Below are 14,820 nucleotides of genomic sequence, written 5' to 3' on the forward strand. Positions count from 1 at the left end.
TTGCATTGCAGGCAGATTCTTTACCGTCTGAGCCACCTGGGACTTATGATAGCATATTAGGCAGCCTCTTAAAAGCCTGCTGGCCAGCACTTTTTACTGTCATGGGAAATGAATCTGTAGATTTCTTTTGCACAAGAAAAAGGTGAGGCTCCTTCACTGGAGCCTTAGGTGGCGTTAGGTGGCGTTAGGTGGCGTTGGATTGGGTGTTAAAAAGTTTTCCATTTATGATGCATTTTTCAATATTTTGCAGAAATTTTAATTAAAAAGAGGGAGAGGGAGTTCCTGGTGCTCCAGTGGTTAGGACTCAACCAGGGTCTGGCTTCAATCCCTGGTCAGGGAACTAAGATCTCACAGGCTGCATGGCATCCATTCAGTTCAGTCGCTCAGTCCTGTCCAGCTCTTTGCGACCCCATGGGCTGCAGCACACCAGGCCTCCCTGTCCATCACCAACTCCCAGAGCTTACTCAACTCATGTCCGTCAAGTTGGTGATGCCATCCAACCATCTCATCCTCTGTTGTCCCCTTCTCCTCCTGCCTGCAATCTTTCCCAGCATGGATCTTTTCCAATGAGTCAGTTCGTATCAGGTGGCCAAAGTATTGGAGCTTCAGCTTCAGCATCAGTCCTTCCAATGAATGTTCAAGACTGATTTCCTTTAGGATGGACTGGTTGGATTTCCTTACAGTCATGGCTGGGATTAATTAGTTAATTAATTAATTATAAGTCTAAAAAAGGAATAAAAGGGTCAGATACTTGTAAAAAGTATCTCCCGAGGACCTACTCGGTGCCAAGCACAGGGGATTCGGTATTGAGGGGACAGGCCCGACAGGCCTGGGGTCAGGGAGCACCGGTTAGGGTCAGGCAGACTGCCCCCTCTTGACAGGTGCCTCCATCTCTGTCCCCCCACAGATGAGGGGCTCTGGGACATTCTCATCAAAGACATCCCCAAGGAGGTCACGTCCTACACATTCAGCATGGACATCCTCAAGCCAGGTGTGAGCTACGACTTCCGGGTCATCGCAGTCAATGACTACGGTTTCGGGACGCCCAGCAGCCCCTCCCAGTCTGTGCCAGGTACCACCTACGGGGTGAGGGCTGAGGGGTGGGGGGTCTGGGGCGGGGACGAGGGAGGCGAGGCACCAGCCCCAGAAGCACTGGGCTGGGGACCCAGAAGGCATTGTCCTCTCAGTTCTCCGAAGCCAAGAGCGTTGGGCTGGGGCCCGGGTCGGCCTTCAACTCCGGAAGGACGTAGAGGGCAGAGGTCTTGGGAATTCCTTTCCAAGGATTCCAGAAGCCCTGGGCAGGGGGCCCAGTGGCTTGAGGATGAATGGGCGGGCCCAAGATGGGAGCTTCCGTGGGCTCATCACCCAGGAAATCCAAGGGTGTCGGGTCATACACTGTGTGTATCCATGCAAACAACCCCCCAACGCAGAGCCCGCAGCCTGTGAAGCTCAGGCCTGAGCGAGCAGCTCCCTGCGAGGGCAGGACTCCATCCTTCCCCCTTCCTTCCTGCCTTTCTCTTCCCATCACCTCCAAGCTCACAGAGGACCAATATTGAAACCTGCAGCCCCACATCTAATCACTTTTAATAGGCACTTCCCCCGAGACAGGAATAGCGTTCAAAGTTTCTACTCACTGGGCCAGTTTCAGAAGCTGTGTGCTTTTGCCCTTGGCCTGATTGATAGAACCAAATGACAGGAAGTCAGCACTTTAAGTCTGAAATAGAAGAGCCTGCCCCCTCAGTCAGCAACATAGATTAGTACCAGCCCGGTGCAGGGAGCACAGTCTTGGGGGCTTTGAAAGAAGGGGAGTCTCCCTGGAGGAGCCTTTCTGAAGACCTCCTCATGTCCACCCTCCCGGCTATCAGAAAAGATTCTGTCCCTACTGAACCTTGGGAGAGAAACTGTCCCAGGGCCACCACAGGCCAGGCAAGCACCTTTCTAACACACATTGACATCTATCAAGGTAGCCCCTGGGCCATAAGTGGCAAGGAAAAATAAGAAAGAAAAAATAGCAAGCACACAGACCCTGCTCCTCCTGTGTCTTTAGCAGACATCACTAATCAATCCCAGCACTCAGGAGTCGAGAAACCCTCTCAACTCACTCCCTCCTCCTGTGTCTTTAGCAGACATCACTAATCAGTCAGTCTAGAAATGGCCTCAGCCCTTTCTCAAACCAGCCCTCCAGGCAACCCCTTTACTGATAAACCAGAGCTGGCCCTTGAGATGAAACCATCCCTACCAGGCCAAGATTCTATCTCGTTCAGAGGGCACAGACTCATCTGCCCGTAAAGTGTGAGAGCAGGTGGTAGGGTCCCACCTGGAGCCGGAGGCTTGGAGACAGGACAGGTCTGAGCACCACGGACCTGACGCCCACTCCATGCTCTAGCCCAGAAAGCCAACCCCTTCTACGAGGAGTGGTGGTTCCTGGTGGTCATCGCCCTCGTTGGCCTCATCTTCATCCTGCTCCTCGTCTTTGTGCTCATCATCCGAGGCCAGAGCAAGAAGTATGCCAAGAAGACAGACGCAGGTGAGCTGGCTGGACCGGACTTTCCCGTGACCATCTCCCTTTCCGGCAAAGGTAGTGTTGGAGAGGTCTCTCTCCTGGAAAAGCACCTGCTCTGATGGGCGTGGGGGTCTCCTAGGGTTCCTGCACACAGCCTCACAATCTCCATCTCCAGTTTTGGTTTCAACCCTAACAAAAGAAAGAGGGGGCAGCCCAGCCATAGGGGAAAGGGGCCACCCGGTCTAAAAGGATGGAGTGAGTGATGGACGTCAGTCTCTGCCCTCCCCAGGCAACAGTGCCAAGACTGGTGCGCTGGGCCATGGCGAGATGATGAGCTTGGATGAGAGCAGTTTTCCTGCTCTGGAACTCAACAACCGGCGACTCTCTGTCAAGAACTCCTTCTGCCGAAAGAATGGCCTGTATACCAGGTAATGGGCTCTCTTCGTGGGGTCCTGGGAGGGTGGAGGTGGGGCCGGCATCGCCTGGGCCACAGAGCAGGCAGCATGTAGCTGGCTTCACCTCGTCCTGGAAGCAGCATGCTCAGTTGTGCCCGACTCTTTGTGGCCGCATGAACTAGCCCGCTGGGCTCCTCTCTCTATGTGATTTCCCTGGCAAGGATACTGAGTGGGTTGCCATTTCCTCCTCCACATCTGTATCGGCAGGCGGATTCTTTACCACTGCGCCACCAGGACAGCCCCCCGGGAAGCAGCATTCGCTGGGAATGGTCACTAGGCAGAGAGCCAGGCCCAGGCAGCTCCACAGCGGGGTGGGGAGAAAGTCACGAGGAGCTGGGGACAGAGGGTGTCTGCCAACCACAGCAGGATGCAAATCGCTTGCACAACTTTGCAAACCACTAACTGCTGTTTGGGGCCAAGTGCTCCTGGTACAGGCCTGAAGCCCTGATAGCCACTGGCCCAAAAGGTGAGAGGCACCCAGCGAAGATGGGCTGGGCATACACACTCAAGAGCTGCCAGGAGTCCCCCATGACTGCTTCTGCCTTCACCTGACCTTCCTGTTCTGGAAAGAGGGGATGCCCTCTCCCCAGGCACCTACTCACACCCTCTGTGGCTATAGGCAGCTTTCTCCCACCCACCCTTGAAGTCTACATACCCCACATTGTCCTCAAAAGGCCGCATCCAAGAAGAGCCAACCAGGAAAGGACCAGGCTGCACCAGCTCCTATATTCACCTGACTCCTCTCCACCCAGGGCCCCTACTAGCCCCACCCGCTGTGGCCCACCAGACTGCCCATTTCCAAGGTCAGGGTCAGTTGCTAGGGCTCACTTGAGCGTCACCTGATTGACCTGGCAATTTCAGGCATCGAGAGCATGAGGGAGAGGTTGGGCTGCAGCTCAGGGGCTCCAGCCTCGGCCCCGTTAACATTCCCGGCTCATCGGAGGTGCCTGCGGGACTGAGGGGATGCCTCACCCAGGGCCAGCTCACAAAGCTTCCCTCTGTCTGGTCCTGAAAGGAAGAGGCGACGTGTGTGTTCAGCAGGAGGACTTTCCGCGGGAGGGGTGCGCAGGCCAGCCAGGCCGAGCTCTCATCTCCTGCCAAAGCCAGCTTTCCAAAGAAAGAGCTGTTTGAGGCCATGGTGCGGGCCCAGCATGGCCACCGCGGCCCCGCCAGGCTGGCTCCAGGGCCCTGCCACATGGAACAAGAGGGCGTTTCACCCACAGCCTAGCTTCGCCCGCCTCTCACACCCCCAGTGTACACACACCGCGGGCCCTGTGTGTCCCCTTCATCGCTGTGTACACACAGAAATCCCACGTGCCCCAAACTATCCCCAGGCTCCTGAGGCCTGACCCAGGCACGGCGCATGTCGCCAAGACGGTGTTAGCCTGGCCCCCCATCCCCCCTCCTGTTAGTATCCTGTGTCTTCCTGTCTCATCTGGTGATGCTGCTGCTAACTATGCTATTTCTAAGTAGCTTAAAGATGCAGCTTTGTTGATTGGCATAAAATCCACGCAGATACGGTACAGGGGGTTGCAGGAGGCAGGAGTATTGCTTGTGACATGGTCACCAGGCACCAGACTGTTCTCAGAGCGGCATTTCAGCAGGAAGCCACCTCCGGCTTGGGCGGGGCAGCCGGGGTTCAGGGCCTCTGTGCTAGGAAGGTTTCCTAGAGCCAACGGGGCTGATCACGGGGCATCGGGCCCTGGGCAGCGCCCCCTGGCACCCCTTCCTGGGAAGACATGAGTAAGGCAGAGTCATGAGGGACCCCAGCCACCTGCCCAGGGTCCCTGGGAGCCTGCGCGGTTCCCAGCCCAGCCTGCTGCCTCTCACGCACCCCAAAGCGGGTGGAGCGCCCGAGGCGCCCCGTCCTGGGTGTCTGTGAGATGACTCACCCAGCAGGCCTCTCATTCCCCGGGAAGTGCACAGCTTTCTCCAGGGCTGGTTTTTCGAAGGTAGGGCGGCCCTTAGCCTGTCTCTGGTCTCTGAGCAGATGTGGAAGGAGGGAGGCCTTGTGCCCCTTTTCTCCCCCGACCCTCGGCGTCCACTCTCTGGAGCTCACCTTGTGAGTCTGAGAGTCACCTGGGGAGCTTGTCTGCGGGGCATGTGTCCAGACTAGGATTCCACTGCTGGGGGGTCTCAGTGGGGCCCAGAAACGCTGTGTGACATTCACTGCCAAGACTCCCCCTGCCTGGGGCCTTGGGAGCACCGCTGCAGAATCAAGGTGCAGCCTCCCCAGCGCCCCAGGCCCTGGGCCGGGGTGGGAGGTTGGTCCTGGGCCTACAAGTCCTAGAGACACACACACACACACACAGACACACATACAGACACACACAGACACACACAGAGAGACACGCATAGACACACACAGAGACACACACACACAAACACACAGACATACACATAGACACAGACACACACACACATATAGACACACACAGAGACACACACATGCATATACAAACACACACACAGACACACATATAGACACACACAGAGACACACACACAGACACACATACAGACACACACATAGACACTCACACACATAGACACACACAGACACGCATAGACACACACAGAGACACACACACAAACACACAGACATACACATAGACACAGTCACACACACACATATAGACACACACAGAGACACACACACGCATATACAAACACACAGACACACATATAGACACACACACAGACACACACACAGACACACACAGACATACACATAGACACACACACACAGAGACACACACAGAGACACACACATAGACACACACAGAGACACGCATAGACACACACACACAGACACACACACACAGACACAGACACACACATAGACACACACAGAGACATGCATAGACACACACACACAGACACAGACACAGACACACACACACATATAGACGCACACAGACACACACACATACACAGACACGCACATAAACAGACACATATAGATATACACACAGACACACACAGACACACACACACAGACACACACACAGACATACACATAGACATACACACACAGAGACACACACACATAGACACACACAGACATACATATAGACACACACACACAGACACACACAGAGAGACATGCATAGACACACACACAGAGACACACACAAACACACACACATAGACACACACACAGACACACAGACATAGACACACACACAGACACACATAGACACACACATATAGACACACATACAGACACACAGACACACATAGACACACACATACACAGACACACACACACATAGACACAGACACACACACACAAACACACACACAGGCACACACATAGACACACGCAGGCACACAGACACACACGTCCTAGAGAGAGAGACACACACACACAGACTCACACACAGATACACACACACACATAGACACACACACATACTGGGAGGTTGGCGCTGGACCTACAAGCCCTAGGGACATACACACACACACACAAACACACCCGCCCTGGGGCCTCCAGCCCGAGACCCTGCACCCCAGGGCCCAGGCCTGTCAAAGTGCAGACACAGGAAGGAGAGATGGAGGGTCCCGCAGAGGACCTCCTGCCCCCCACCCCCACTCTCCCCAGGTCTCCCCCGCCCCCCACTCTCCCCAGGTCTCCCCCGCCCCCCACTCTCCCCAGGTCTCCCCCCGCCCCCCACTCTCCCCAGGTCTCCCCCCTGCCCCCCACTCTCCCCAGGTCTCCCCTCGGCCCCCCACTCTCCCCAGGTCTCCCCCCCCGCCCCCCACTCTCCCCAGGTCTCCCCCCACCCTGCCCCTCACTCTCCCCAGGTCTCCCCTCAGCCCCCCACTCTCCCCAGGTCTAACCCCGCCCCCCCACTCTCCCCAGGTCTCCCCCCCACTCTCCCCAGGTCTCCCCTCAGCCCCCCACTATCCCCAGATCTAACCCTGCCCCCCACTCTCCCCAGGTCTCCCCTCAGCCCCCCACTCTCCCCAGGTCTCCCCCGCCCCCCACTCTCCCCAGGTCTCCCCCCCGCCCCCCACTCTCCCCAGGTCTCCCCTCAGCCCCCCACTATCCCCAGATCTAACCCAGCCCCCCACTCTCCCCAGGTCTCCCCCCGCCCCCCACTCTCCCCAGGTCTCCCCTCAGCACCCCACTCTCCCCAGGTCTCCCCCCACCCCCCACTCTCCCCAGGTCTCCCCCTCAGCCCCCCACTCTCCCCAGGTCTCCCCCCTGCCCCCACTCTCCGCAGGTCTCCCCTTAGCCCCCCACTCTCCCCAGGTCTCCCCTCAGCCCCCTGTCCCCCACTCTCCCCAGGTCTCCCCCCGCCCCCACTCTCCCCAGGTCTCCCCCTCAGCCCCCCACTCTCCCCAGGTCTCCCCCTCGGCCCAGCCCGGGCAGCCTTCATTACTCTGACGAGGACGTCACCAAGTACAACGACCTCATCCCAGCGGAGAGCAGCAGCCTGACGGAGAAGCCCTCGGAAATCTCCGACTCTCAGGTGAGGGGCAGGAGGGCCTGGCGCCCGCTCACGGTGGGGGTGGTGTGTGAAGCCCCCCACCCTGGACTATGGGCCTGCCCACCGCTTCCTGCCCTCCTTGCTTTATGGGCTGGAAAGACCGAGGGGCCCCAGGAAATCCCCCTGACGGCGCACTGAGGTCAACCGCCAAGTCCGAGCAGTGCTCAGTCTGCCCCTGGGCTGGTGGGGTCCCTGGAACTCCCAAGAGCAAGAGTCTTGCAGGAGCCCCCCGACAGGCTCCGTCCCCGGTCGTCCTGGCCTGTCTCTCCTCCAAGACAAGGAGGGGGACGCAGACACCGGAGAGCAGCTGAACCTAGCTAGTCAGGGTCAGAATGAGCTCCAGAAGCGGGGGGCTGGGCCCCCAAGGTTGGGAAATAGTGCGGGCCATTAAGGCGTTAAGCTTTGGAGCTTCAGACCCGAGTTGCGCCCTGGCTCTGCTGCCCAGGAGTCAAGGGCGTCATGTGTGTACTGAGTAATATCTTGAAGCCTCAGTTTCTCTTGCTGCAGAATGGGCTCGTGGGACAGTGGGGAGGATTTGCTGAGGTTACGTTCAGTGAATGTCAGCTCTTAATACTGAGAAGGGGATGGTGCCTTTGGGAGACATGGAGCTTTAGAGAGGCTACCATTGGGTGGTCAGGCAGGGTCATGCATGGACACTCTGCCCCAGGCTTTGGGGAGAGGGAGTCTGGTGCATTCCAGCCGAGTGATGTTACAGCCTCTCGCCCCAGCCCTCCTGGCCTTGGCCAAGCCTGCTGGTTGCCAAGGAAGGGGCTGCAAAAGGCCACGGTGTCCCACGCCCTGGACCTCCTGTCCGGTCCTGGGAGAGGGTGAGAAGGAAGAGAGGCCAGTGGGAAGTGGGGCTGCTGGCCGGGCAGGAGGTGCCAGCCAGCCTGGGGTCCGGTCGAACTCCGGAGAACCGAAGGCCTCTCTCTTGCTCATTGCTGTCTTGCTCAGCTCCAGGGTTACCATCGGGCTTGGCAGAGCCGGTGAGGCTGGAGCTGACACCACAGCTCAGAGCTGGCAGGGGCCAAGACGCAGCTTAGCCTGGTTTACATGGGGACCCACGTGATCCGGGTTGTGGCATCTTGTTGTGAGTAGTTAACTGTTTGCTGCCACGCCCGTACTGGCACTCACTCGGCCGGCTTCCTGAAGCACTCTTCTCTCTTTCTCCCCAGAGGTTGTGCTGAGCCTTTGGCTTGTCGGTTCCCAAAAGGCAAAAGTCAGAAAGGTAGAGGGACACTTCCTGGTGGTCCAGTGGTTACGACTCTCGGCTTCCAATGCAGGGGACACAGGTCCAGTCCCTGGTCAGGAAGCTAAGATCACACATGCCTCACAACGCAGCCAAAAAACAAGATTAAAGGGATTCCCCGTGTCAGTGGAGCCAAGGGCTTCTTGAGCCCCTTCCTGTCTGTGGAGAGGGCATCCTGGTGGCCGGCAGAAGAGGCTCCCTGTTGACTCTGCTCAGCCCCCCTGACCTTCTGCAGAGGGCACTGTGATCAACATTCATCAGCTGAGCCCCGACCTTTCAGAGAGTAACCCTCTGAGTCCACAAGGGACTGCCCCAGTCCAAGGAGCTCTCTGTGAGCACCCTGCGTGAGTCTGGGAGACACCGACATGGGACACAGAGCTGGCCCCTGAGGCCATGCCAGGGCCCCCCAGCCTTGAAGAAGTTGCTGGGAGAATTCCCATCCCAGGAGCACCCCACTTCAGAAGTCACCCCAGGATGGACAGAGCACCCGGAACCCTCCTTAGAGCTACTGGTCTCATTTATTCAGAACAAGCCCTTCACTTGAACACTGTTTCCATAGCAAACTGGGACCAGTCACTACCCTGCCCCCTGCCCTCTCCAGGAGCACACACCCTAGAGAGGAGGCTTTCTGGTTCCAGAATGCCAGATCTGAGGACCACCGCCCAGACCTGGAGCTCCGTGTGCAGCCTTTGGGATAGTTTGGGGTTTGATTTGGGGCTGGATTCAGTTGACTTGGGTTTATTTACTCTGTCCTTTTTCTTTTTGGGGGGGTGGTGGGGGGCTGCACCATGCAGCATGTGGGACCTTAGTTCCCCGACCAGGAACTGAACCAGTGCCCGCTGCAGTAGAAGCAGAGTCCTAACCACTGGACCACCAGGGAATCCCTGGGTTTATTTACTCTGAAAGCTAAGTTCCCTGAGGGCAGGAGACGCGAGTTCAGTCCCTGGGTCGGGAAGATCCCCTGGAGAAGGAAATGGCAACCCACTCCAGTATTCTTGCCTGGAAAATGCCATGGACAGAGGGACCTGGTGGGCTACAGTCCATGGGGGCAGAAGAGTTGGACACAGCTTAGCAACTAAACCACCTCCACGAGTTCCCTGAGGGCAGGGACCGTGACAGTTGTGTTCATGCTGTACCCCCAGCGTCCTGCACGTCACTGGGAGGCAATCACTCTGTGCGTGTCTGTTGAAACCATGAAAGGGTCATTAGAGAAGGTCATCAGGCTGAACAGACTCAAGACCAAGTATGGTTAGCAGGATAGAGAATCAAAGATTTGTGGTTGTAAGTTAGTCCTTTTCAACCAGCATCAGATCTCAGACATTCAAACAGGCCCTTCACAGTGGCTGATGACAACAGCTGCACCCACCGTGGGCCACCCGAGCGCCCCACCACAGGGTAGCTTCACCCGCCCCTCCGAGGCAGGCCTCAGTCACATCTTCTTTGTACGAATGGGAAAACGGGTCAGAGAGCTTAAGCGAGTTGCTGCTGCTGCCGCTGCTAAGTCACTTCAGTCGTGTCCGACTCTGTGCGACTCCATAGACAGCAGCCCACTAGGCTCCTGCGGTCCCTGGGATTCTCCAGGCAAGAACATTGGAGTGGGTTGCCATTTCCTTCTCCAATGCGTGAAAGTGAAGTTGCTCAGTCGTGTCCGACTCTTAGCGACCCCATGGACTGCAGCCTACCAGGCTCCTCCGTCCATGGGATTTTCCAGGAAAGAGTACTGGAGTGGGATGCCATTGCCTTCTCCGTAAGTGAGTTGACTCAAGTCCAAACATGCAAACTCAGGATCCAGGCTCCATGTGGGCTGGAGTGGGGGGCAGATGGGAGAAGAGCAGCTGGCCGCCCTCAGATGTCCACTGAGTGATGCTCAGCGTACCAGTGCCCTGGGGCGGGGGGACACAGACTGGTGGCCGAACCTCCCAGGGTCCGCCTGCACCCTTTCATCTCTGCAGACACCAGCGCTCTCCATAAATGACTCCCCGTGCTGCTCGCTCGCCCCCGTGAGAGGCAGCTGGACTGCACGTCAGTGTCCAGAACGAGCAGCACCCAGCCTCACGACTTCTAGCTCCGGGCTCACAGGAGAGGCGCTGTTAGTCCTCCTGGGCACCTCCTTCAGGGTCAGCAGCCAACCCCCGACCCCTCGGGCCGGCTGTCTTCCTGAAGTCCCCGCCCCCCAGGCCCCCGGAGAGTGAATTCCCCCAGTGCCACCTGGTTGGAACTCTCAATCAGACCACCCAAAAGTCACCCTCCAGAACTGGATTCTTCCATTTCTAGCTACCCAGCCATTTCCCTGTAATATGGGAATAAACACAAAGTCAAGGCTTCTTATAAACAAACACACATGCTGCCATGTGGGAAAGGCCAGAACGGGGCTGTGGGTGGAGGCTGGAGGAGGGAGGGGCCGGTTTCCCTCCAGAAGGCACAGGGTGGGGCTGGGGGCCATGTCTGCAGGGGTCTAGGAGAAGGAGGTTCCCTGGCAGGGGGACCCACAAAGGCTGAGGCTTCTGTGATGGAACTTCTAAAGACGAAGTATGGCCACCGTCCAGCTTCATTTCAAAGTCAGAGCCCACGATGGGTAGAAAAATCACATAGTTAGCACACAAGTAAATCTCAATGGGAGAGAAATTCCAAGGTGATGGCAAGCCTCTCTTAATCAGTACTCAGTTCTCTGTGATGTCCTGGGTCAGCCCTGTAAGCTCATTATCGTGAAATTGAGCCTATAAGAAAAAGGAATTATCAATCAGTTCCGTTCAGTTCAGTCGCTCAGTCGTGTCCGACTCTTTGCAACCCCATGGACTGCAGCACACCAGGCCTCCCTGTCCATCACCAACTCCCAGAGTTTACTCAAACTCATGTCCATTGAGTCAGTGATGCCATCCAACCATCTCATCCTCTGTTGTCCCCTTCTCCTCCCACCTGCGATCTTTCCCAGCATCAGGGGCTTTTCAAATGAGTCAGCTCTTCACATCAGATGGCCAAAGTATTGGAGTTTCAGTTTCATCATCAATCTTTCCAGTGAATATTCAGGACTGGTTTCCTTTAAGATGGACTGGTCGATCTCCTTACAGTCCAAGGGACTCTCAAGAGTTTTCTCCAACAACACAGTTCAAAAGCATCAATTCTTCAGCGCCCAGCTTCCTTTATGTTATCAATACATAGGACATGTTAGATTGTATATTGTTTATTGAGCACCCAATCCGAAGAGTTAGCCAGGAGTGGCTCTAAGGGTTGTTTAAGAATGGCACTTCCTAACCCATGACCCCTGGGGGAGGCCTGGATGGAGTTAGTGGCCATGCACAGGTTGGGCCCTCTCTAGCACCTGGGAGGGGTAAGGAGCCCAAGAACCCTGGAGGAAAATGTCCTCCGGGGGGAACCTGGACCACGGGTCAAGGAGGGGCTCCAGCTGCCAGTCTCCAAAGGAGCTGCCCAGCATAACACCCCACCTGGGGCAACACTTTCCCACCAGGCTTCGGAGATTCAACAAGATAAGGGCTCCCAGGTGGACTCCCCAGTGGCGCAGTTTGTGAAGAAGCCACCTGCAGGAGACTCGAGGAAATGAGGGTTCTGTCCCGGGCCAGGAAGATCCCGTGGAGGAGGGCATGGCGACCCACTCCAGCACTCTTGCCTGGAGAGGCCCATGGACAGAGGAGCCTGGCGCACTGCAGTCCAGGGGGTCACAGAGAGTGGGACACACACATAGCAAGGGCTCTCTGCCTGGTCCCCAAGCCCAGGACAGCACTTGCCTGTCTCCTGCTGTCCCTGCTTCCAGAAAGAAGCAGAAAAGAGAAAGGCCTTCCTTTGCTCCCTCTCTTTTGTCTTGGCCCTTTCTCAGGGTCCTCCCTCCCTCAGGTCCCCACCTCGCTTGCTCTGAGCCTGGAGGCTGCCCTCTCCCCCTTCCCCGGGCCCTGGTAATTGCTGATGGAGTGGCTTTGAGCTGCTGTTAAGAGGCCTGGGAGCTGAAGCGGTGGCCTGATTGCCTGGCAGCCAGGGACTGGCCATGAAAGGCCCCCTTTGTGCTGGGCCGGCGACTGGGAAGCTGCATTCAATTACTGAGGGCCGGGCAAGAGTTGAAAGCAGGAGTGGGAGCCCCTGGTTCCCCGCCCCCCCCCCCCCCCCCGCTTTCTTTCTTCTCTTCTTACCCCACCCCCATCCAGAAAAGAAACAGATGTTCTCCGAGGTGGAGACAGAGGGGAGTGCATGCAGAGACCCCCTCCTGCGGTGTTGGGGAGCTGGGGGAGGGGCGGGCCAGACTCTAGCCGCCCCCCCGCCCCACCACACCCCTCTTCTGCTGGCTTTGGTGTCCCAGTCCAGTGGCACACAGTAGGTGCTTAACTTAACTTAAGGTGCTCCTTAAGGCAGGAGATGATTTCATAAATGGGCTTTGGTTTGGGCCCCAGGAGGGCCAGAGAGGCTCCTTCCCCACCCTGCTAGTCGCAGCTTCATCCTGGGGGTGGCTGTGGGGTTGTGGGTAGGCAGGAACCAAGCATTCTCCTTCCCAGGGTGTCTGAGCACTGGGTCAGCCTCCTCTTGGGACTTCCCTGGCGGTCTAGTGGTAAGTCTGTGGTGTGAGTTCAGTCCCTGGTCAGGGAGCTAAGATCCTGCAAGCTGCTCGGTGCGGCAGAAAGAAACTTAATTGAAGATATGAGTCAGTCTCCCCTATCCCGTGCCCCTGTGATCCTTCCCAGAGGGGCTTCAGGCCCCATGTCACACAGACCCCTTTCACTTTCCCCCTAATGATACCTTTACGCTGTTCTCGCATATATTAGCTCAGTTCATCCTGTTAACGTCAGGACCCACCCATTGTACTGACCGGGATACTGAGGCCGAGAGAGGATAAGTGATAGGCCCACACTTACCCAGCTGGGAAGGGACAGAATCAGGTGGTGCCTCTGTCTCCCCACCCGTCCCCCGAGCCTGGAGACTCATTCACTCCAGACCCACAGTGATTTGGGGATGCCTCTCCAAGGCTGGGGCCTGGGGCTGGCTGAAGTTCTGGAACATCTAGCAGCCACTCAGCTGGTCGATGGGTGCCCTCCAAGAGGGAGCTGACCTGCAGGGAAAATTGTGGGGGCCCTCTCTCAATCCCCACACTCACAGACCCTCACTGCGCCCGGACCCCAGGGACCGCACCCCACCAGCCTCCCGTATCCTCCACGTCTGGCTCAGACCTCCTGCCCCTGGGCTGGCCTCACTGCGGCCCGGGCTTCAGGAGCCCACCCCCGGCCCCCTTGCCTGCCCTTGGCACACGGAGCCCTGCGGTCTCTGCAGCCCCTTTGTTCGCTCCCGGGCTGGCAGCTGGGCTGTCGGCAAAGAAAGCACTTGTATTGTGCTGCTCTGCATCACGGGGAGCACGAGTGAGGGACTCTCCATTGTCGTGGGCAGCCGGCCCTGCCTGCCAAGACGGTGGGGGTCCTGGGAGTGCCTGCTGGGGTGGCGGGAGCGCTGTGGGGGCTGGGGAGGGGAAGGGAGGAGGAGAGCCAGAGCACATGAATCAGCAGAGCAGTCTGGGAGCATTTAACATCCCCCTCGAGGACAGAGGAGTTCCCCTTCCCATCTTGTGACCTCCAGGCAGGAGTTCGGGAGTTCAGAGCGTGTGTACATTTCAGAAAATCAGGCCAGTCCGCGCTCAGGTCCAGCTCATCCTTTCCTTGGGCAAAACCATCACTCTCTCATCAGCCCTCAGGTAATAGCGTCATCGTACCTGCAGCACAGAGGTGTGAAATTTAAAGACGCAAGTCAGCGTTTCCTCCTGTCTGGCAGAGAGCCTGCTCCAGAGTTGGTGTGATTTTAGTTCTGTGCTTTGCACCCGTTTCTCTTGAAGGCTTAGATGCCGTAAAGGGCTTTGAGTTCCTGAAAACAGGTGCACACTACCTTTCCCATACATAGCTCAGAACCTTCGGGCAAGGGCAACGCTCCGTTTTCTTTTTTTTTCCTTGTCTAAGATTTCTGTGCTTAGCTTCTGGCTGCGGTGGGTAGTGGCCGTGCGCAGGCTCCCCTCTGCAGGGGCTTCTGTGTCGTGGGGCAGGGGATCTAGGCGCGCTCCGGCTTCCGTGGTTGTGGCTCACAGGCTTAGCTGCCCTGGGGCATGTGGAATCTTCCCAGACCAGGGATCGAACCG

At 57.3% G+C, this 14,820-nt stretch overlaps 1 protein-coding gene across 2 annotated transcripts in view; it reads left to right on the forward strand.

Annotated features, from left to right (window-relative positions):
* Positions 1 to 14,820, forward strand: part of SDK2 (sidekick cell adhesion molecule 2) — a 272,623-nt gene that overhangs the window by 252,412 nt on the left and 5,391 nt on the right. For both annotated transcript variants that reach the window (XM_018063889.1, XM_018063888.1), the window contains 4 exons: positions 908 to 1,072; positions 2,387 to 2,527; positions 2,793 to 2,931; positions 7,309 to 7,435. In XM_018063889.1, coding sequence (XP_017919378.1) covers positions 908 to 1,072; positions 2,387 to 2,527; positions 2,793 to 2,931; positions 7,309 to 7,435 — 572 coding nt within the window. The remainder of the gene's footprint in view (positions 1 to 907; positions 1,073 to 2,386; positions 2,528 to 2,792; positions 2,932 to 7,308; positions 7,436 to 14,820) is intronic.

The sequence above is a fragment of the Capra hircus genome, chromosome 19, assembly GCF_001704415.2.
Source record: "Capra hircus breed San Clemente chromosome 19, ASM170441v1, whole genome shotgun sequence".
Lineage (NCBI taxonomy): Eukaryota > Metazoa > Chordata > Mammalia > Artiodactyla > Bovidae > Capra > Capra hircus.